Source organism: Tribolium castaneum, chromosome 6 (assembly GCF_031307605.1).
Source record: "Tribolium castaneum strain GA2 chromosome 6, icTriCast1.1, whole genome shotgun sequence".
NCBI lineage: Eukaryota > Metazoa > Arthropoda > Insecta > Coleoptera > Tenebrionidae > Tribolium > Tribolium castaneum.
This window is the reverse complement of record NC_087399.1, coordinates 5,678,771-5,703,540: the sequence shown is the minus strand read 5'-3', so window position 1 is coordinate 5,703,540 and position 24,770 is coordinate 5,678,771. Positions and strand designations below refer to the sequence as shown.

At 36.1% G+C, this 24,770-nt stretch overlaps 1 protein-coding gene across 8 annotated transcripts in view; it reads left to right on the top strand.

Annotated features, from left to right (window-relative positions):
• LOC664087 (transcription factor hamlet) overlaps window positions 1–19,075 on the top strand; it is a 65,960-nt gene extending 46,885 nt beyond the window's left edge. For 4 of the 8 annotated variants that reach the window (XM_064357356.1, XM_064357355.1, XM_064357357.1 and 1 more), the window contains exons 3-7: window positions 6,190–6,315; window positions 8,580–8,709; window positions 14,040–14,142; window positions 16,576–16,951; window positions 16,998–19,075. In XM_064357356.1, the coding sequence (XP_064213426.1) occupies window positions 6,190–6,315; window positions 8,580–8,709; window positions 14,040–14,142; window positions 16,576–16,951; window positions 16,998–18,563 (2,301 nt within the window). In that variant the 3' untranslated portion in view covers window positions 18,564–19,075. Of the gene's footprint in view, window positions 1–6,189; window positions 6,328–8,579; window positions 8,710–14,039; window positions 14,143–16,575; window positions 16,952–16,997 lie in introns of all 8 variants that reach the window. The other 4 variants (XM_064357359.1, XM_064357360.1, XM_064357361.1 and 1 more) reach the window with 3 other exon arrangements.
• The last annotated feature ends 5,695 nt before the right edge of the window (window positions 19,076–24,770 follow it).

The window sequence follows — 24,770 nt, the reverse complement described above, 5'->3', positions numbered from 1 at the left end:
AACAGACCAATCATAAGGCGATTAAAACTGGGCAAAAAACTGTTGTTTGATTATTTTGTAAATGTCGGCCAAACGATCTGGAATTTCGCTGTTTTCTAAGAAAACTTCGAGTTTTCTATTACACTTGGGTTCAAAAATCGTGGATAAATTGTGGATTGATTTGTTTTTGATAAAGTTCGTGTTCAAACTCAAACATTTCGCAAGTTTTTCAGCAAAAACTCAATTGTATCGCAAGATTTCTTCACAAAACTAAAAATTTTACCAAATTAGGTCAAAAATCTTTACATCTTTTTAGTCCTTAACTTTGGCATTTGAAACATGAGTTATGTTTTTATATAGACAATTTATTAATCTTAGAGAAGCAAAAACAAAAAATGGGGTGAAAAAAGTGTTATTGTGAAACCTCTCTCAACGGACACCTCCGAATAACGGACACTCTTTGCAACGGACATTTTTGTAGGAACGTAACAAAACCTATATTAAAATTTACACCTCCCATTAGCGGACACTTCTCCACAACGGACAATTAAAGGTTCTTCATCGGTGTCCGTTGTTGAGAGGTTTTACTGTAGTATCTATTTCTACAGAGTGAGATTTTCTTAGTTGAGATGAATTCTTACAGAAAAAACAAATAACTTTACAGCAGCAAATTTAGAATATTTTAGGTTCAACAGTTAATTAAGTTAATTAATTAAATTTTTGACAAAACGTAGTTTGTGTATTTATTGCAATTAAAACTATGTTTGAATTTTTTCTGTAATAGGAATTAATTAGAAATTATTCTAAATTGTCAGATTTTGATACTCAATTTCTGTTTTTGTTTTTTTAAAAATCTGGTTTCTGGTTATAATGGCCATAAATGACTCGAGATAAAATATGCTGAAGGAAAGACGGGCAACAGAGCCCAATTCAGAAAAAATGGCAAACGGTCTTTTCCTGCCAACATGTTAATTAATCCCAAGGCTCCATCCCCTACCTGCAATTTTCTAAATCCCTGTCCTATTCACATCACTGTGACAAGACATCCCCTTTCCAGAATCTCGCAAACATATAAACTAATTCTTTTTTGTGAAAAGACACAGAAAAATCAATCAGTGTCTCCATTTGGGTCACTTTTGTTACGCGAGAACAGATGCATCACTTCAGCTGTCAATGCTTACAACCCCCCAGTTCATCCATCTTCGGTACCCATCAGCAGCCCATCGGGAGTACTCCGATGGCTGTTTGTACCGGACAACTTTCAATAGATTCGATCAATACGGCAAAGAGCTTCCGATATGTACGCGTTCGACTGTTAATAACCCGATTACTCGATACCTTTCCGCAAGTTTTGCTCCTGAAGAAATCTTATTTGGGGCGAAGGGTGCGCGGAGGGTTCGCACTTCACTCTGACACCTTTGAAAGAGATACCAGCGATTGTTATCTGCAGTGGGCTACCTACTGGTCACTGAATGGGCCAGAATTCCAGCACATAAAGGACCAGAATGCTGATGGGTGCATGGGGACCATAAATTCCGCCCAGAACTGATAACTTCAAATTGATTAATTGCAAGTGTGGAACAGGGAAAAATGTTTGTCTTTCAAGTGGGGAATTTGGGGAAAGTGTAATAATCCGCGTATAAACAGCAGATGTCACTTAACACGCTGTAAGGGCCACCGATAACATTTGTCGCGATCCCATAAAGGTCAGTCCCATATTGTCCGGGTTTGATTTATTCGCAAAGATTACGTAACGGATAAGTCGGTCAAGTAGTCGAGTTTAAGCTGCGCCGCCGGAATTAGACCGGGGGTGGTAATTTAAGGGGTGGGCGTCGTGACGTCGCAATAATCAAAGTGTCGCAGCGGTTATTAGCTCGTATATCAACAGACAGCTGCCAATGATGGCAGTTTGACCTCTTGCTGTCTTTGTCCCGACGACCCTTTATCTCCCTCGCTGGGGGCGACCGTACCTTGTCTTATATGATCAATTATCTACTTCTTGTTTTGACATTTAGGAAATAACTTTTAGATAACTTGAGATTGAATACGGTTCCGGGCAGAAGTTGATCGTTTATAACCGGGCGAGGGCAAGCTGCGAGCGATGGGTACACCCTCCACCCTTCCGATGCTAATTAAAACAACAAACAAGAATTTTATTCCTATAGGGGGTGATTATCACTTATTCAAATTTAGCGTTTTGTAGAGGGTGATGCATTTTGGATTCTTATTCAAAACTTATTTTTGTAATTTAATTTTACCGTTTTGTACAGGGTGATGCACTTTTATATAAAAAAAAATTCCTAACTCTAAGAGAATTCTCGCTTAAAAATGCCCGCTTGCCTAATTTTTGCTTCCCTGGTGTCCGAATAGGGGATCTCCGAAACTAAGAAGTTTAAAGAAAAACAGAGACACATTCTCGGGTTCGTTTTTCGAGAAAATAATTTTGGTTTTTTGTTTTCGACTTATAAACAAAAGTTGACATTTTAGCGAATTCTTAAAAAATTCATATCTTAATTATAAATTATAAAAGATTTGAAACAAAAACATTATACAGGCACATTTTTATAGAAAATTTAATAATGTTATCACCAAATTTTTGCAACTTTTTGTTTTTAAATAGGAATCATAGTTGGCAATGACATTTTCGAAAAGCTTATTTTTTATGAACTGAAAACAATATAAATACAATTTCATATTTTTATATACTTTTGTAAAAAATATATTTAAAATATATGAAAATAGTTGGCTATGGAAAAATTCTTTCACGTAAAAGGTGTGTATAATCTAGCATTTTTGTGAATGGTTATTAAAGTAAAAAATGTGAAATTAAAATATATCTAAAATATATAAAAAATGTAAAAAATATATTTAAAATATATGAAAATAGTTGGCTATGGAAAAATTGTTTCACGTCAAAGGTGTGTATAATCTAGAATTTTTGTGAATGGTTATTAAAGCAAAAAATGTGAAATTATAAAAGCAAGCTATCGTAAAGTTATCTTCAATTGAACAAAATATACGATGGTCGTAGATTTTAATTACATAAAAAATGTGCAGATAATTGAAAACGACCACTACCACTTGATGACACTTTTTTATGATTTAGTGAAGTTCAGGTACGTTGATAATGTTATGTATTTTTTTACCGCCGATGGGATTTGATTTTGGTGTTTGGATTGACATTTTTTTGTAAAATAAAATTTTATTGGCAGGTAGTCATACAATTAAGATTTTTTTTTTCCTACAATTCATGTTTAACTAAGAAAACAGAATGACAATGTAAGCTTGTCTTTTTAAATGTAAAAACAAATAATTTTTATTAATCGCTAAAATTTCATGTAATAATAATTTGTTATGCTGTTTTTAATTTAATTAGTGTTTAAAAAATCATTCAATTATAATACATTTTGCATAAACAAAATGTTATGTTTTTTTTAATATCTAAAAATAATGTATTACACAAATAGACATATCAAATCAGAATAAAATAAGCTTTTCGAAAATGTCACAGCCGCCCATGATTCCTATTTATGTAATTACAGCTAAACCAAAAAAAAACGCTGATAACATTATAAATTCTCTCTAAAAAAATAAGGAAGATGTGATTTTTTTAAGAATTCGCTAAAATATCAACTTTTGTTTCTTGGTCGAAAAAGACGATAGCGGGGTGCGGTTTTCACCAAAATTATTTTCTCAAGGAACGGACCCGAGAATGTGTCACTTATTTGTCTCTAAATCTCTCGGTTTCAGAGATTCCCTATTAATGCCGCACCTTGTACATTTAAAAAACAACTATGTTTGGCCTTATTTTATTTTACAAAGACGCAATAAAATTAAGCCAATTGCGAAAAACATAAATCACTTTGACACAGTAATTCCCTTGTGATTGATAGCACTTGTAATTTAATTATTAATTAACCGAGAGCCGAAGTAGTGTCACCTTTCGGTGTGTGGCTCAACTATCCGGTAGTTCTTCAGGTGCGAAACCACCTTCGATTTTCTCAGGTAAGCTTTTCGTTGGGTGAACTCGCTCGAGATGGCGCTACCGCGGCTGAAATTTGCCTGAAAACCTCCGGGTGCCTGATCGCCGGATCGCATCCGCTCGTCTTTTATTTTCCTAGTTATTTTTTGATGTAAATTTCCCGCATTAACATGCAAACTAACAAATGTGTTTGCAGTAAATTGACTTGAAAGCAATTAACCAGTCAGACACATGAGACATAAATAGTGCTCTAGCGGTGAACGCAATTATCAGAAGACGTGTATAAGCGGACTAGAAAATGTCAATTAATTCAATTAATTAAATAATTCATGCGATTGAGACAAAAACGAGCGTAAAATATGGATAGAAAGTACAATTATTGGAAAGTGTGCAAGCCGTCGTGGTCAATTCACACGCACTCGTTGTCTTCGAGATCAGAGTATCGATTTTGAGTGGAGCCAGCCGACTAGAACGGCTACATAAAAATTGAATCTGAGGCGCGATTATCCTTGCTCTTATCAATTATCACTCCCTGCACGTTACGCCCGTGACGCCCCAGAAGATGCCTTCGACACGGGGCTCTAAAAGCAGCGCCAAGGCAAAAAATGCTAATTCGGGGGTTGAAAACAAGTCAGAAAATTCAGTTACACTCTTCGACACCAAAGTCTTCTTTAGTTGCATTTAATTTAATTTTTATTGAAGGAATTTTGAAAACATCGCCTTGAAAAATTCTTCAAAATTTCAGCTACAAATTTTTGATTTTCATTTATTAAAATTGATTTTTCATTCGGCACATGTATAAATTTGCAGTCCTAACACTCAAAAATGTTAAAAGTGTATGATTTTCCTTAAAAAGAACAATTTCAAGCAGAAAATTTATCGTACCCTAATATTGGTCGTGAAAAAACGTGGTTATACTATACAGGGTGCTCAAAAACTGGCGCACCACTCAGTGGTACGTTATTGAGAAGCAAGTGCAGATTACGAGAAAAATGTTGAAAAAATTCCTGAAGTCATATTTTAAAAAATCTGGAGCTACAAACTTATTGTGTTAACTTCTTTAGTTTTCAATATTTTTTTATGTTTTTATGTTTCATGCTAGGTAATCGTTCCGTAACAAAACGATGAATAATTATTTTTAAATTTACCATCAGATTTTAGCAGTTTTTTTAATTTAAAAAAATTAAAATTCACACAAAAAATCGCAATGTGTGGATGTGCCAACACTGGGAATTATTTCCTAGGAAACCGTTTCAAAAATAATTAATTTTAATTGTTGCTGAAATTCTGTTGCGATCATGACTGTTAGACAACGTTGCCATATGTCATTTATCTAAAATCCGTTATTTATTAATAACTTTAATACAAAGAATTTTTTTACTATTTTTACCTTTATATATAACCAGTTCTCTACCACACACCATTGAGTTGGTGCGCCAGTTTTTGAGCACGCTGTATAGTAACATCGATAGAAATTTTTTTTAGAAATTTCAATTTTGCATAAAATAATATATATTTATTACTAAATTGTCCTTATTGTCTAGTTGGCTTCACACTCCTAATTGAAATTTGATATTCTACATTACGTATTTTTACACTTTTTTCTTTTTCAATTTTTTTCTTGTTCCCGTCATTCCTTTCATCCATTCTTTTTCTCCACCATTTTTGTTTAGCTAGTTTAACTTTTTCCCTATCAGACTTGTACATTTTAGCTTCACATAGCCTGACAAACAATTTTATTTTTTCCCAATTTTTTTATTTTTTATTTTTTATGAATGAAGTGCTTAAACGTAAAGCTTCAAACACAACTAAGAAAAAAAATTTGAAAATTCTAAATGCGATCTTCCAAAAAATCGGATCGCAATCATAACAATGGGAGTTTGTGTTAGAAGAGATTGTTGTTTGTTGTTTACACCCCTAGGCGTTGCGGCTAAAAATCTGATTGATTATCCCAATGAACATAAATATTAATTAAGACAAATTCGCTTCCACTCTGAGAAATTCTGCTGGCGTGTCAGCAATTAAACTCCGGTCATATAAAGGGCGAAACAAGGGCGTGCGGTCGCTTAGGGTGCGCTCTAATTGTCGGAAGCAGTTGCCCTTAACCCCTAATGGCTTGATCCTTAATCCCGTCATTATACATCCTGGAAAAGAGGACATGAAAGGAAAAAGCGTCCCATTATCGAATCGGCTCGATGTGCTTTCATCTAATTTCGGTGTTGTTTCAGGTCGTCGCCGGCTCCGGAGTCCGGGGATGGCTGGACGGCTCCGGGGAGAGCCAGAACTGGCTCAAACTGATCCGAAGTTGCGATAAAAGCTCAGCGAATATGCGGTATTATCTCCAAGGAGGACAAGTGAGTGGAAAGGAAAGCGATTTTTTTCATTTTCATAACTGGGTTTATTTTTCGTGTTTTTTCAATAATTTCTGTGTTATTATGCCTAATTTGTGCGACCTAAACGTGTTAATGATTATCGACGCCCGAGCCTCTGAAAAATTGATGAAAGTCGCGTGCTTGGCTTGCACACCTCGCCATGGTTAACAATCCAATTATTAATTTATGACTGTAAAATGAGATTTTGATGGCATGATATACGTGAAGTATGTTTTGTTGAAACTTCCATGGTGAATCGTTTTATTGTGCTATCGATCGGGTGGGAACTAATTACCCCAAAAACAATAACGCAAATCCTTGACGGTCTTATCTCTAGCCTTGCTGGTGGCGTTTCGAAAGCTGCGATTTTTCAGCAGGTGAAGATTTATTTGCCATCAAACGGCGATTATGATAGAAATTTTCAGTGAGCAATAATTATTTGATTCGTTTAACATTTAACCTTGCCTAGAGGATCGGTTTCAATCGATCGTTAACTTTAACCGAAAGTTAATTGTTATGATTGAATCAGGACGTAATAAGTGTTATTTACGGAGAACCAGCCCTAGCGTAATTACTTGCACTAGCTGTAAAAGGAAGAAGTTAATCTTCAATTCATAATGTCTTCCAGTAACGTGTTGCACGGAACAAATTTTTATTTTTTTGCCATTTTTATTTAATTATAGACCAATTTTTTACGGGAAAGTATATGCATCGCCCTAGGTCCCCGCAATTAAATTTAAATTAGATTAAAAAATCACGGTTTACCTTCGAGTTTTCTCTTGTCAAGACGAAAGATATAATTGAATCTTTTTTTGGAAAAAAGTTGCTTAATGTCAGGGCGGACGTGTTGACGCGAAAATGAGATTGCCGAATTTTTGCATAATCAAAGACAGACAAGACCCACGAGGAGGAATGAAAACCGTAACCTTTACCATCGTGGCTTTGAATAATTCCGTGTCAAATGGTGATGTTGAGCAGATAAATCAAGACGAAAGGTTGAAAGCGTCGGCGGAAACAATGAAGCGAAAAGACAAACAGCGATAACATTTTTTGCTCACTTGCCACATTTTAAAAATAATTTTCTCTTATAAATTATAAGTATTAATAATGTTGTTGCTTATTTCTGGATGCGAGTAGAGGTAGTACACCTTTATTCTACAAGTGGTGTTACTATGGTACATTATTTCATTTAGTTATGGTCTGTTTTTGAAAGCTTTTATTTAACTTGCTTTGTTGTCTGTCTGTCTGTTTCATATTTTTGGAGCCAAATTTGAAAAAGTTCCCGTTGTTCCAATGAATTGAAATTTTGCATACTTACGTAATCTGCGTGACAATGCCATCCTATGTGGTTAAATATTCCCTAACGATATGTTGGTGATTGAGAAATATATTAATACCTAATCTTTTTCATTAAGTTTAGTTACAAATAAATGTCGCTATTTTTTAAATTCATTTATCTTGGACGATAAAGTATAGACACAGAACAAAGGTTATGATGTGCTTTCAATGCTAGCAGCTGTTTTCTATCACATACCACTAAACAAGTTTGCACAAATCAGCAAAATAATGGTGTTACAATAATACGGTGAAACTAAATCTCAGAGAAAAAGACGTTTAGAATAAGTAAAGACTAAAAATCAATAAATAAAAAAATTAAAAAAATGTTTTTTAAAAAAGCTTTTATTTAAAAGATGCACTAAAAAGTAAAAAATTATGTTTTTCGATCAGAGGGAATATTTTTGCTTACAAATTTGGATTTTATTTTTAAAAACTTTGGGAACGGTCAAAAGTTGTAACGACATTACAGAATTACTTTCTTGAATTGAGCACTGTTTCCAAAGCTTTTATAAATTTTAAAATCCTAATTTGTAAGCAAAATCATTTTTTTCTGGTAGAAAAACATTATTTTTTACTTTTCGTGCATTTTTTAAATAAAAACTTTTTTCTAAAAAACATTTTTTTTTAATTTTTTTATTTTTATAAACAATTGTCAATGTCAAAATCGGGATTTGGGGTGAGGAAAACACCTTATATATTATTATTTCTTTAATTAAATTCATACAACAAAAATTCGATTGAATAAAGTCCATTTGGTGATTTTTTAATTCTATTTGTTGATTTTTTTATTTTATCGGTGAAAAAAATTACTCGATAGAAAACGTTGTATTATACACGTAAAGAAAAGTTGGCATTACCTGCTAATGACCAACTTTTCTTTACGTGTATAATAAACTTCTATTTTACAGCTGTGGTACGAAACCTGCGTGGACATTCCCAACGGGGCCGAGCTGATCATGGGCCCTCGGGAGCCGCTCAACCTGCAGGACATGTTCAGCGACTCGGTCTCGGCCGACGAAAAGTCCGATCGGGAAACAGGTAAGCGTTCGAAAAAAATCCACTTTTGTTGGGGTTAAATCGTAGCGAGTGGGTGTGTCAGCCGTCAAATCTGGCGGTTAAAAGTCAGGTGATTTGCCCCCAATGACATCTGCCCCCGACCCTCTGTTTTCATCATTAAAACAAAAGCGGCACCATATGGCACTATCAACGCGATGCGGCTTCCGTCGAATTATAATATCGAAAAGTGAAATCTCTAACCGACCCCCGGCTAATCTGGCGCACATCTCGATTCCAAATGACTTGGAATAAGTCGAGAGATGTCGACCCTTCCGCTAAGGGTTTTTTAAGGGTTGATATGTCAGTTTAAAATGTTTGCAAAATGCGCAGCTGGGATTAATCGGATTTATTACGGGGATATGTTCGCTATTGTTGGCGTGGGGTGTGTGACATATTTATTATTCGGCGCTAATGGTCTTCGCCGGGGTTACACATGTAAGAGGCGTGCACCTTCACCCCCATTTAATCATTTTTTTGGCTTTCGATTTGCATCTCAATGAGAATTTCCAAAAATCGTTTCGGTTATCAAATCGCATCTCCGGCCTCAATCGCGTGTGTCGCTCACGCGACGGCTTATTTGATTTCCAACGACAAACCGGAAGACGCTGACCATATCCGGCATATGCCCTCTTGACTCCCTTTGACAGCGTAATTGGCGCCAAATTGCTGTTTTACAATACGCCGGACGTGATTCGCTGACCGTTACCGAAAAGTTCCTCAAAAACAAATCGATCGCAGAGCGACTTAAGTCCGGGGGTGAGCACAAAGGGCACGTGACAGCGCCTGCCCGGATTACTGCCGCCATTGTGGCGAGAACCCTTTTCTGATATAGTTGTCATATCAGGCACGGGGCGTCAAACATTATTTATGGTTCCTACGTGTTTATTATGAGTAATGCCGATTCGGACAGATGGGCCCGGTCATGGATTTTGCGTCATAATCAAGATAAAATGGGGCTGTATGACCGTTTTACGTGATTGATGGGGATGTTTGCGACCGAGGACGAGCACAATTTGTGGGCGCGGCGGACATTTACCCAGAAAATGGGCAATTTTGCCAATATTAACCCCACCACTAAGAAATTATTTTTGGTTTCTGGCAAATGCATAAAATGACATAATTTTACGTCAAATTTAACCAGGGACGTAGAAAACGTAGAAATTTTGGGATTACTATTAAAAAAAAATAATTGAATACCTACAAATATTAATGTTCACATTTCTGAAATTTTTCGATATTTATTTTAATCTTAAATACATAACTTAAATCATACTTCAATGCTAAAAATGCTTTTCTTTCAGTCACAATTTTTAGTTAAACATCTCGTCCCAAAAATTGGTCATCAAGAACCCTTCATATTTTCCGTCGTTTTTTTAAATTTTCAAAAAAATGATATTGAAGGTCTTCTCGTGTGAAAAACGTAATAAAATCGTAAGTTCCAATAACTTTATAATTTGAAACAGAAACTAAAGTTCACGTAGATGCTAAAGGCGGCCAAGCAGTGACAGGTTCAACTTTCTTAAAAATTAGCCCAATTTTGGGTCCAAGTACCTACGTATTTTGTAAATGCATAGACAAATTTCTAAAATCTCAGAGATTTTGTTCATAACACTATTTATACAATCCACTTTTCCAAATGCTTGTTAATAATAATGAACGTAAAATTTGGCAGGAAAGGTTTAATTTTTCTCTCTTTTATCGATGATTACCATTTCTTAAAGTTAAGGGAAAAATGTTTATGATGAAGAGTTTAGGCGTAAAATTCTTGTACTTATAAAGAAATCTTTTTGAAAATTTGTAGTTCATATCAAGAAAAACAGTGAATTGACGACGACTGCCAGTCTAAACCATTTCTAAACGCAGTAAGTGACGAAAAATGGAAACATTTTTTGACAAATTTATTTCACCTTTCGTCAAATTTGAAGTGTAACACCACTGATTTCTATCCCAATTTATTTGTTTACACATTCCAACAGACTTATTTGAAACAAAATTTCGAAAATTGAGTCCCAACTTTTCTAATATAGGAACTCTAGTACTTGTCTTTTAAAATCACGTTTTACGGGGTCAAAGAAAGCAGTCCCCAAAGTAACCATTTTAAGGAGAGTATACTATAAACTATTTTTAGCGACGTTTCGATTTTAATTAAGTCATCATCAGGCTGCAATATTCCATGCAATGCCAAGCAAGACTATCGATATTGCAGCCTGATGATGATTTAATTGAAATCGAAACGTCGCTAAAAATATAAAAATGTAAAAACAATTTCTTTTATCAATAATTTTTTAAGGGCACAAATGTCTTTTCAAAGCCTACCACTAAGAGGAAAGAATTTTTTACCAATAAAATGACTAAACCACACCACCAACAACTCAACTCAAAGACTAATCTTTCAATCTGTAAAATAAATAAGTTGGTGGTTTATCATTTGTTGGAAAACCCACGCCAAGGCGATGCATTGGTTGAATCTGGCGCACCTTGAGCAACATATCTGTGATAAAAATGCCTGTATCGAAGGGCTACGAATTCATAGACGTTGAATGATTGCAAGGTTGTGTGCTTGGAAAAATGTGTTTTCGAAGAGATAACATATTAGTAGCTATTAATGAGATAACGTCAGTTAAATATTTTGCGCCGAGTGGGCCACCTTGGTGCCCAAAAATTCGCAATTTTGTAAGTCCATGGTCGTTTTCAACGTTATTGTTTTTGTTGTAAGAAGTGATTTTCAGCCGTTTTTATTATTTTTCAATTCGCTCGGTATGGCCTAAAATCCTCAGATCCTGACAGAGTCAAAATGTTGCGCTCCTTGAGCCTAATCTAATCAGTGATATGATGAAGCTTGCACAAAATGGAGTCTTTCACTGCTCAAGTAAGCCCGAAAATTGTCCTCGTTTGATTGTTTTGCTCATTACCATAAAACCTTCGTCAATTAGTCCAAATCGAATTTGTGGGCTTGTGGCACCCACAGTGATGATTCTGTGATTTATTTATTCGTGGCAACAATTAAATTGAGCAGTCAGTCGTCATCGGTCCTGTAACGACTTAATGGTGTGTGCATTACGATTGATTGCGTAAACGGTTTCACACCTTTAACGGACGCGAAAATCGACATTCCCACACTTTTCTAATTCGGTTTTAATTTGAATTTTGTGCCGTATGGGTCCATGCTGGAAGCACCTGTGATGTCTTTCAAGCAGAACTGGAACGCACCGTAACGTACTCAAGGGGGCGGATGGGGGGACACCTGTCGTGAGAAAGGGAAGAGGCAAGAAGGGAAAACGGCGGATCCCGTAATTAAACGCTTGGCTCTATTACTGTAATCAGCTTTTCGACCTTTCAACAAATGCCTGTTTTGCCAAATATAGAAAAACCCACCGATTCTTTATTGCTAACGATAAAGTTTTTAATAAAATTAAAATGTAGGCATATTTATTGAGTAGGCATATTTATATTATTGAGTATTATTCCGGCTGATTCTTTTAGAGCCTACATTAAATTTCTAATGTAGCTTTAAACTTTTGATTTTAACTAAATTATTTTCAAAATGGCTGAATTTCCGGAACTACGAGAACAACTTCTAAATTTTAAATAGTAACCACCTATTTTTTGCATTTTTGAATTCGTCTTTTGAAACTGAATAAAACATACCCAGTTGTTAGTATTTATCTGTCATAGTTTTTGACGTATGTCAATTTTTTTAAACAAATTTTTATTCGCAGGAGTTCATTTAAAATATTACAATAAGTGAATATTTTTTTGCATTTGATAATCAAAGGCTCGAAGGGTCTTCTGAAATTTTTAGGATTGTCAATTGTCAAATTGCAAGGCTAATATGATGTTTTGAAAATGATATAACATAACTTTTTTTTTAACGGAATGATCTTGTTTTTTCAATGACAATCTAAAGAACATTAATTTTGATGCAGACTTTTATTAACATCTTCTATATCTATCTCTTACAGTTTTTGAAAAAATCGCAAAAAAACAGAATTTTGGCTCATTATTTTCATTTTTAATCAAGTAAACTTTTTAAAAATGCGATAAAATTGTGCTATTAATTAAAAGAAATGTCCTATTTGTTCACCATTTTTATTTAAGAAGTTCAAAATTCTATGACAGACTGACTGAGTTACTTTACATAATTCACTAAGTTATAAAAAACTATAACTAAATATTATTGTTTTATAGCTTATTCAATAATGAACCAACTAAAAACTCAATGAAATGTTGAAGTTTGACAATTGTTAACCATTTTACAAGGTCTACTTGATTAACTATGAAAATTACGAAGTAAAATCCGATTTTTGTGATTTTTTTCAAAAACTGTAAAAGATAAGTATAGGACGTATTGAGAAAAGTCACCATAAATATCGATATTCTTCGATTGCCGTCAAGAAAATAGGGTCGTTCCATTTGAAAAAACTGAGTTATAGCAGTTTTTGAAAACGATTTCGAAAAAATCGTAGTAGCCATGAATTTGGACAGTTGACAATTTCGAAAATTGTAGAAAACTTTTCAAACCTTTGGTTATAGAATGCAAAAAAATTATTCACTTATCTAAAGGGTTCAAGGGCTGTGATATTTTAGATAATCCCTTGCAAATGAAAATTTTAACAAAAAAATTGACATTTGTCAAAAACTAGGACAGATAAGTACCAACAACTTGGGTAAATTTTATTCAGCTTGAGAAGATGAATTCAAATATGCAATAAAACTGTGGGTTACTATTTAAAATTTCAAACTTTGCGTCAATTTTTTGTAGTTCCAAAAGCTCAGCCATTTTGAAAATAATTTAGTTAAACTCAGAATGGTCGAGTTGGATCGTATATAAAATTTTAAAGCTCTAGCTATTTTAGAAGTTAAAAAAAACCTGAATATTGTTCGTTCTAATAACAAGAAAAGCTCTGAGAGCTTTTCATAGTTGTACTAATTTCGATCAAAAATTTTGATATTTGAGAATAAAGGGTAGATTTTTTATTTAGAGTAAAATGGCATCCTGGGCCCCTGTTCCGCAGTGTGGCCGCTAAAACCGTTGATAATGAAATCACTTATCAATCGGAATCACGTGCGAGGGTTAAAACGAAATTACCCCCGACTTTGCCCCACCGGAAACCTCCCACCAATTCCCAATTATTGCATTACAATCGGCGTATCTTGCGGGGTTAAAAAGAGACGCCAACTTTGTCCGCCAATGGGGTGGCAGGTGGAGGTGCACTATGCCCTCGTGACTCGCTATCAGTCATTGAAAGTGTTTAGTACCTGTAGCTCGGGGCTAAAAAAGTGATTTTTTGAAAAACCATCCCTTGTTGCAGCGTCGCAGCACAGTGGTACGGTGGACGAGCGTGAAGACGACGACGAAGACGAGTCCGAAACGCGCTGTTGCGTGTGCGACCAGCCCTTCACCGACGTAGATAAGTGAGTAAATAAGGGGTTTTAAAATAGGACCGTGGTTACCGGTTCGATTAATAATTCAGCTAATCGGCCGGTTCATGGAGCTCTTAATTAGTAATTACTCTTTTATCGGGGCTGTTTATCAGCCGGAATGTATGTTTGTGGCAACGGTGGAAACGTGACGTGATGCTCCACTCCGTGTACTATTTATTATTTATAAGTCTGCCATAGTAATGTTCCCTTGTTCATTATCTCTTTATATGGTTTTAATGTCCTCCTGGTAAATTATACCCACTGAAGGGTAAATATTTGTTTATTTGATGCCCATTTTATACGATAGTCGATGGGTTAGTCGCTCACTTCACGCAGCTTTGACGCTTTGCTTTCACAAGAACTGATTTTGGCACGTGGTGGCTGCTCGACTCACTAAATCACGAGGTAAAGCCAGTTTTTTCTTAAGAGCTTTTACTCATTTTATTACGCTATAATCTATTATTTTGGCTTGATTATTATCTTTACGTTTCAAAATTATTTTTATTAGCTTAATACGCCAATGATCGAAATGAGACGCAGTTTTTATTGCCCACCAAGGACCAATCGCTTGTTCCAAGTGTTGATAAAACGAGGCTTTGATGTAAATAATCCAAATTTATGATTTATGGTTGTCTTAACGAGACGTGAAGTGAAGTGATTACTGATTAGTGTAGACATTTTTAATTAGAATTTAATCTTGAACGAAGGTACAAAGGAAAACAATTTATTTTTAATAATTTTGCTTATGGTAAGAACGTTTTTACCGTCCGTAAATAACCAAGCAAATAACTTTTGGCATCTTAGAATATCGGGACTTTTCTGTTACCACTTATGGAGCTTTTTATTAAGTTTTTTGGCTCAAATTTTGTTAACAGGAATGTTTCAGTTTTACATAGAAATTAAACTTTTATGAGTTAATTGACCGCAAAATTTACAGTTACGCAAAAGGAACCAAGTGTTTTGTGCCCAAATTATGTATCTTATGGCAAAACTGTTAATTTTTTTTCAGGAATGACTTTTTCAAAATTTCTTTTAGTTTTTGAGTAACAAATTTTTTTTTAATTGCACTCTACTTCGGTGATTTTTTGGTAAAAGATTATGCTTTAAAATTGACATCTAGCGCAATAGAATTGTTTTTAAACCAATGTTTTTTAAATAAATTATTAAAGTTGCTTTCCGATTTTTCGAACTTGGCCGAAGGGATGTTTTTATTCGTAAAAAATGTCTGAATAAAATTACTCGAATGAAAACATCCATGGATACTACCAATTGGGCCACATTCGAAAAATTTTTGTAGTGAGCTCAGAACGTAATTTTAATAATTTAAGAAAAAATACCGAGTTAGAGCATAATTTTTTACCAAAAAACTCGCCGTACCTAGTAAGGTGCGATTTAACAATAATTTTTTTGAACAAATCGAGAACTAAAAGGAATTTGGAAAAAAATTATCCTTGACAATTGATCATATTTTTAAAGTAGTTTTTTACTAATTAGTTTTTTCGTAAAGTACATAGTTTATGTCCAAAAGCTTGCTTCTGTACGTTTTGCTCATCTCTGTATATGCTTTGCCTCAAGTAACTTATTTTTTTTTAATTTACAGTTTTGCAGTAGAAAATGATGAGTTATTTTAGGTAGATTAAACATTGCTGCGTTCTGAAATTTCATGACTACTTCTAAAGAAAGGAAGAATTCTACGAAACGGCAACATCTTCTCTTTGATTTACAAAAATATGTACTGATTGCCGACTTTATTTATCAATATTTTGCATATCGCATATGAGATTGTAGCAAAAATCCTGAACCTTATACTTTAACTTTAAATGTTTTATATGTGCTTTTAACTTTTAAGTGATTTTCTTTTCTAGAAAAATGGAGATTGCAATTACATTTTGTAATGTGTTTGTTTATTTAATCTTCATTTAGCATGCTGACAATTTTAATAAACTCAACTAAAACTGCCAGTGAAATATGTGATCGTACAAACTACAAATTTGTGCGAAAGCGCAGGATAAAGTTGAATTAGAGTGAAACAGTTTGAAACAAACTCAATTTGTCTAATATTTTCTTTACCAATTTTTGAATAAAAGGAAACTGAAACATGATAAGACGGTTTCAAACATGCTTTATCATTACATCACTATTTTATCATGTCTATCTTATAAAACTGCTTACTAGGTTTGTTTATCATTCCTCGACAAAACAAACACCTTCCTCGCGTGCGAAATCGTCCCCGACCCCCCAATTACCGAAATAATAATGTGAATCGCGCCACTTGCCTCCAACTCCTTCAATAATTCATTAATTGACATTTCTAAGTGTTATTGATGATCCATTCCCGCCTCCTTGCGTGTCCACCCACCATCAAGCAGGAACCCCAATCCGAGTATGCGAAGCTGTCATTTCACCCATCACTCCGATTTCCAGATTAGACGACCATCTCATCGTCAAGCACAACTACCGCAAGGATGAGTACCGGTGCGACCTCTGCCCTAAAGCCTACTCCCATCGTCCTTGCCTCATAAAGCACCGGTCGGTGAGCCACGGCGAGCACCGGAAGTACCATTGCGAGAACTGCCCCAAGGTGAGCCTTGCAATGCATTGGAGAGCCGGTCTAAGTGCGAATTTTCAGGTATTTACAGACCCCAGCAATCTCCAGAGACACATAAGAATCCACCACGTGGGTGCCCGGTCCCATGCGTGCCCAGAATGCGGAAAGACTTTCGCAACATCGTCGGGACTTAAACAACACACGCATATCCACTCGAGTGTGAAGCCCTTTCAGTGCGAAGTGTGCTTTAAGGTATTGTCGTTTGGCCGGAATTGAGTTTTTTAATTCGAGCTTTCAGGCGTACACGCAATTCTCGAACTTGTGCCGCCACAAACGGATGCATGCCGACTGTCGCATGCAAATAAAATGCGTCAAGTGTGGGCAGTCGTTCTCGACGGTGACTTCTCTATCGAAACATAAACGATTTTGTGATTCCACAACACCAACTCCTTCGCTAAGCTCCCAGCAGAATTTGCCCATGGGGAGTAATAACCCGTTCTCGATGTATAACACGCCGGCTTGCCCTCTCCCGTTTTTCCCAACTCACTTTTCCCCCTACCCGCCCATTTTCCCACCGTCGGGACACCACCCATCGTTCATTAACCCGCTCCTGTTCAACCCCATCCCGAAATTGAAGAGTGAGGAAGAGCAGGACGGGCCGAAAAAACTGAGATTGGTGAGTCCGGACCGGTTTTCCCCAGTCAAGGAGCACTTCACCCCGCCGCGAGTCCCGTCAATTTCGGCCAAGATTAGCCCACCAACCGCCGAAGAAGCTAATTTGACGCCATCGCCAGCGAGACCCAACCACATCCTGTCGAATCCACGGGACCAACTCAATCAGTCTGACGACCACGATTTCCCGAAAGACTTGTCCCGAAGCACCGAAAGTAAAACCCCCCAGTCTGTCAGTAGTGAAGAGGGTGACCAACCCCTTGACTTGAGCCTCGGTTGGAAGAAAACCCGCACCGAGAAACCCCAAATCAAGCACGAAATCCGCGATTTGCTCCCCAAACCCAAGGAAGAGAAAATCGAAGTCGTGGACTTGGAGGAGGACAAGAAGGAGGTGTTGTCCACCCCCCCGATGGCCTACCCCCGGCCCATCCACCCCATGTTCTTGGAAATGTACCGGCCGAACTTCCAGTTGCAGAACAACGACCGGTTACTACCCCCAGCGTTCGGCCCCCGGTTTCCTTTCTTAAACTCGTTGCCGTCACACAGGATTGACTTGCTGCGGCCTGGGCTCCAGAACTTCAGCTCGAAGCCGTTTCATGACATGATCCAGCAGCAAGCCCAGGGGAAGATGAAGGACCGGTACGCTTGCAAATTCTGCGGCAAGGTGTTCCCCCGGTCCGCGAACCTGACCCGGCACTTGCGGACGCACACGGGGGAGCAGCCCTACAAGTGCCGCTATTGTGAGCGCTCTTTCAGCATCTCGAGCAATCTGCAGCGGCACGTGAGGAACATTCACAACAAAGAGAAGCCCTTCAAGTGTCCGCTGTGCGAGAGGTGTTTCGGCCAACAAACCAATTTAGATCGGCATCTGAAGAAGCACGAGGCGGACGACGGGAGCGGAGGAGTGGCCGTGGCGGACTCGCCCGGGAGCAGCAACGAGAACGAGCGGGAGGACGCGTGTTTTGACGAGATCCGCTCCTTCATGGGGAAGGTGACGTACGCTGGGGGCGACCCCTACAACCAGACCCGGATCTACACGCCGCCCTCGCACAGCGTGATCGACGTGGTGGGGAAGGACGAGGAGGACTCGGAGACGTACTCGGAGGAGGCGCCCCTGGAGGAGTTCGCAGCGAATAAGATCGAGGACGAAGTGCTGAACAACAACGATCAGACTATAAAAGTTTCCACTTAGTGATAAGCTTGACTCAAATAACTGTGTTATGCATCAACGTAATTTAGGTGTAGTTAGTGTTATTTATTGTACATACGGAGACTTGTTCGAGTCAAAAATTATAACTTTTTAAAGTTCCTACACGAATTTTGTCAATTTGTCTGAACACTTTGCACGGAATTAAGCAATTGTAGCACTTTTCTTTTCACACTCCTTCAGATGTAATAATTGTAAGTTGTATTGTACATAGAGTGGTGCATTTGTGTGACTCCCGTTGTTGTTTGTACATATCTAGGAGAATTTTTTGTTGCTTCAGTTCGATTAACAAAAATGTACCATAGGGAAATTATTTCACTCATAGGTGAGCCAATTCAGCCAAAGCTACGCTAATTTTGTACAAAACAATCTTCACTTATTAGTAATAAACGTACTAGTTTATAGTTTGTTGATAGTTTATTATACTCATTTAAATCACTCATATACTAGACACCTATATCACAATGTAAAATAAATTAATAAATTTATTACCATGACATACGTGTTTCTCACACCTTAATCACCTTAAACTGCCGAGATTGCTCCTCAATTATTATTATTACCCGACGTGAAGACGTCTGATTGTTTACTGCAATTATTAGCAGCAAATTATTTTTATTGCTTGTAGCTAATTATACGGTGAAATGTGTCTGTTTCAGCAGTGATTTGATGTAACCGGTGAGCAAAAAACAACAGGAAACGTATATTTATGGGAGCACTGGCGACTTTCTGTTAACTGTTGAAAAGCGAGCATATAATTCTCTTATCATTAACATAACTTCACTGAACTTCCTCTTGTCATAATTATTCACCGGACGATTTGCAATCAGCAGCTGCGTAACTGTTTCGTCTGCGTAAATCATCATTTTGGCGACAGGAATGCGGGACTGGAGCCATTACTGCAAAAAACTCAATCTTATTTTGTGATCAGTTAGACGTATCAATGAAATGTTGGAAGCACAATGATTCCGTAATCTTTGATCGGGGATTTAACTGCAAGAGGAAATGGTTGAAATGATTGAAAACAGTGCGAGCTGTCTATTTCCGAGAAGAATTTATTACTTTTTTCTTCTTTTTATCTTGTATTAAAATTCTATTAGGTAATAACATCTGTTTTACTATTTGTTGGAAAATTAGTTCAGTAAGACATTGTGGCTCACATAAATTGTGTGCATTTTTATGCTTTTAACATTTGGATCACCCAAGGTTCTGAGTTATGGAGTAGTCTTTGACAGTGTATCCATAATTTTATAGTTTTTAGAGATAAATTAAATATTTTTGTTTATTTTTTTATAATTTAAGAAGTAAGTCATCAAAGGATTCAACGTTAAAGTTTGAACTTTACGTTCATCTCTTTTTCTCTCAAAACAAAAGGTATTTTCCCTTTATTAGGATGTGCTCTTACGTTTACGATTTGACGCCTTTACGTACTTTAACATTTTGCTGCATTATTTTCTTATTTCTGTCAGTTTTATGCTCTGTTTTACGTTTATACGTCTATGTGTTCTCCCATGAAACGTGTTGTTTCACTTACCTTTTCTTCACTTTTTTTCATAGAAAAATTGTCACACCTGATCCGGGTTCGAACCCCCGACCTCCCCCGTCGTAAGTGGCGCTTATACCACTGAGCCACCAGGCCTCAGGTACTGACCGTCTTTTGCAGATATTTTAACACAAACTTTTTAAATAAATTAACATTACAAACTATATAATTGCAATACTTCACCTAAAACGCAAATACATTCAGTTCAAAAGTCGGCAAATTAGCTCGAGAAAACATTTTCTTCCACTTTTTTTCAATTTAATTCTCTAATTTTCCACCAGATTTCATCAAAAGATACCGGGCGTATAAGTTGATTCTACAATTTCAAAATTGTTTTTACCTTTTTTGTGGCTTTCAGCACATTTTTGACCGAAAATGGACATAATTTCTCTAAAAATCACCAAATCTGTGTATTTTCTAGTCAAAAATAGTGGACGTGCGGAAATCCTACCGGATTCGCAGTGGCCATGATTTTTATTAACTATGTTTTTCGGGACTTTTCTAAACAAATTCAGTTAACGAAAAATTTTTAGAGGTAAATTAAATATTTTCGTTTAATTTTTTTATAATTTAAGAAGTAAGTCATCTAAGGATTCAACGCTAAAGTTTGAAGTTATGTTTCACCTTTACGTTCATTTCTTTTTCTCTCAAAACAAAAAGTATTTTCTCTTTATTAGGATGTGCTCTTACGTTTACAATTTGGCGTCTTTACGTACTTTTACTTTTTGCCGCATTATTTTCTTATTTCTGTCAGTTTTATGTTCCGCTTTATGTTTATACGTCTATGTGTTCTCTCATTCTCTTATTTTTGTTTACGTGTTGTTTCACTTACCTTTTCTTCACTTTTTTTCATAGAAAAATTGTCACACCTGATCCGGGTTCGAACCCCCGACCTCCCCCGTCGTAAGTGGCGCTTATACCACTGAGCCACCAGGCCTCAGGTACTGACCGTCTTTTGCAGATATTTTAACACAAACTTTTTAAATAAATTAACATTACAAACTATATAATTGCAATACTTCACCTAAAACGCAAATACATTCAGTTCAAAAGTCGGCAAATTAGCTCGAGAAAACATTTTCTTCCACTTTTTTTCAATTTAATTCTCTAATTTTCCACCAGATTTCATCAAAAGATACCGGGCGTATAAGTTGATTCTACAATTTCAAAATTGTTTTTACCTTTTTTGTGGCTTTCAGCACATTTTTGACCGAAAATGGACATAATTTCTCTAAAAATCACCAAATCTGTGTATTTTCTAGTCAAAAATAGTGGACGTGCGGAAATCCTACCGGATTCGCAGTGGCCATGATTTTTATTAACTATGTTTTTCGGGACTTTTCTAAACAAATTCAGTTAACGAAAAATTTTTAGAGGTAAATTAAATATTTTCGTTTAATTTTTTTATAATTTAAGAAGTAAGTCATCTAAGGATTCAACGCTAAAGTTTGAAGTTATGTTTCACCTTTACGTTCATTTCTTTTTCTCTCAAAACAAAAAGTATTTTCTCTTTATTAGGATGTGCTCTTACGTTTACAATTTGGCGTCTTTACGTACTTTTACCTTTTGCCGCATTATTTTCTTATTTCTGTCAGTTTTATGTTCCGCTTTATGTTTATACGTCTATGTGTTCTCTCATTCTCTTATTTTTGTTTACGTGTTGTTTCACTTACCTTTTCTTAACTTTTTTTCATAGAAAAATTGTCACTTTGATCCGGGTTCGAACCCCCGACTTCTCCCGTCGTAAGTGGCGCTTATACTACTGAGCCACCAGGCCCCAGGTACCGACCGTCTTTTGCAGATATTTTAACACAAACTTTTTAAATAAATCAACATTACAAACTATTCCGAAACAAAAAGAGATAGACCCATAACAGTTTATATAAAGCTATATTATTTTTTTGCGTAGAATCCAATTATTCAAAAATATATAGGGTGTTCCATTAAAAAAAATGTAACTTTGATTTTCCACTCTGTATACAACATTCTGTGTATAATAAAAATATTTTTAGTTTGTGGTCTTTAAGTCGATCTATCGGATAATGAAAACAGCATGTCAATATTTTAAATAGCAAAAAAGTTATAGACCGATTACACATCCCTGGGTCACTGAATTTTCAGCTCATTTCAGTGCCAAATAACGGAAAGCAGTGCTGTGAGCTTTGGCCAAAGCTGTGTTAGATGGCACCACATGATCCCAGCTCGGCTTGTTTATGCGAGCTGCTTCAATGTTATTAATTTATTATTTATGTTTGCCTTAAAGTGTTGATGTGAAATATATTTAAAAATATTCATTTAATTGTTGTTCGTGGTTGTTTTTCTGTGTTTGTAATTTAAATCAATAATGTTCATTGGCCGGCGTTGCGTGTGAAATAAATTACGTCTCCGAACGCAATTAAGTGATTTCTACACCTTAAAAGCGACCATCGTGCGTTTCATTTGTAATTTCCGGGATTTCTGATCCGGTGCTACACTTTCGACAGTTAATGTACCATGATAGAGATCCAGGTTATCTAATAGAAACCGTTCATCTTTGCCGAATTTCTACAAAACGAAATCAACGCTTCGCTCCTGCTCCAGCATTGAACTCTCCACCCGGATGTCGATAAATCGCCGTAGGAGGGTAGGGAACAGATGAACCGATAAGAGACGTGTCCGTGGAGAAGAATAATGATTCGGAAAAATTCTAATTGGTTGCTACCCACTTTCATTACGGGCTCAGATGGGCGTTAATTATGTTTCAATTATTCAGTTCCGTATTGGCCCAAACCGCGATTGAGTTAATCTCGTTAAAGGTCACTTCTGGTGAGCGGTTTCGGCCCACTGGCTGGAAAACTGACCTAGACCAGAACGCAGCGTCATCCCGAAAAAAGCATCGCCTGCGACCCTGTGGTGCTCCTTTGAGCTCGGTTTTTTGCAGGGGCTCCGAGTGTTACGCACGCGGGTGGGTGGGGTGCAGATCACTTTCACTGCGGTAGCCCGGACTTGCGTCACCAAGGACATGTGACTGCGATAGTGCTGGGTGTGATACCCAACAAGGCACTCTACATATCGCCCGTTTCATCAGGAAGGTGCCGGAGTATTACTGGCGGCCTAGATTTTTTCGCGTGCCGGTTGACCGGAAACGGGCCTCGCAGGCGAGTCATGGTCCGTTGGTGTTTTTTGATTTTATTAATAATTTCCCGCAAAAAGCCCAGTGATAGGATAGTCCAGGAAGAATTTAATTGACTTCCGGTTGACTGCTTTTTGCCAATTGTTCGTAATCTGGAAGTTTCTTCGCTTTACATGTGGTTTTCGCGGCCACAAATACCAATCAGAGTCGAAAGTGTGCGATTTAATTGAATTCCTTGAGCGTCTTAGAAAATCGCAACGAAAAAAATATTAGGTGTGAAAGTAAAATTGTTGCAAAAAGTTTTAGATTTTTAAGGATTTGTGTCGTGCTCAATAAAATGTTTTCTATCATCTTTGTAATGGTGTACAATCTTCTCGATAATTCGGTTACGCTTCGAAAGTCATGCCGAAGATGCGCTTCAGTTAGTTATTTCACTTTTCTTTCTTCGATTGCAGGGCTTGACCGCTAACTGCTTTTGTTGGTTTTTTACTCTTATTGGTATTTACATTCAAAGACTTTTTATTAGGACGCTGCAGATTGCTCAAGACGGAACAATAAAGCCCATCTCAAACGGTTATTTATCTTGGAGCGGTTTTTCTCTGAACTAGATTTAATTTCCACATTTTAAACCAAACAAAAATTAAATCAAATAGAAAAATTTTTTCAGAATTCTAACAAGAGTTCGAGTTTTTTAACACAAAAATGACGGAAATAAACGCTAAAATTAGCTTAAAATATAAACAAAATATTCACCAAAAAAGTATGCTGCCTAAAATTATATTCAAAACTTTTTCCAAGAACACTTCAGCGCTGTCTAAAACAAAATTGATTTTGTTTTGATTTTATGAAGAAAAATCTAATTAATACATTATTAAAAAAATGTTTTCAAGAATTTTTTTCTAAATTCTATTTACTTTTCGAGTTAGTTATTAAAACAATTTTTTTAATGGCACTTTACTACTACATTTTTTGGTAAAAGATTTTGCTTTAAAAATGACTTTTAATTTAAAAATATTGCTTTTAAACCGGAGTTTTTTTTTTTAGTTAAATTATTAAAGTTACGTTCCGAGCTCATTACTAAGATTTTCGGAACTTGGGCTGAATTTCATTCGTCAAATTTTTCGCTACGATGTCTTAAAATGACGAAAGTTCATTAGTTTCAAAAATTATAAGTTTCTAAAATTATGTATTCTGCCTATTAAAACAAAGATGTAGCAAAATGCTAGGAATCCGAACTCTAATTGTAACTGTTCTGAGGTAATTTACAAAAAAGTAATCCAAAAAAAAGTTCGGGATATTTTGAATTTACATTATGATGACAGATTTGGTAAAGTAGGTATACTACGGTATATTATTAATTATTCCTTATTTTATAACAGTTGAAAAAAAATTCAAAATTAATAATTGTGAACGTCCTCCATCACCTACTTTTTTAGAATAAAATTTAAATGCGTTAGGACAGCTTCCTTAAAATGTTCAAAATAAAACGACGAGTTGCAACGTTTCGTTTATTAAATTAACTTCATCAGGCGTTTAA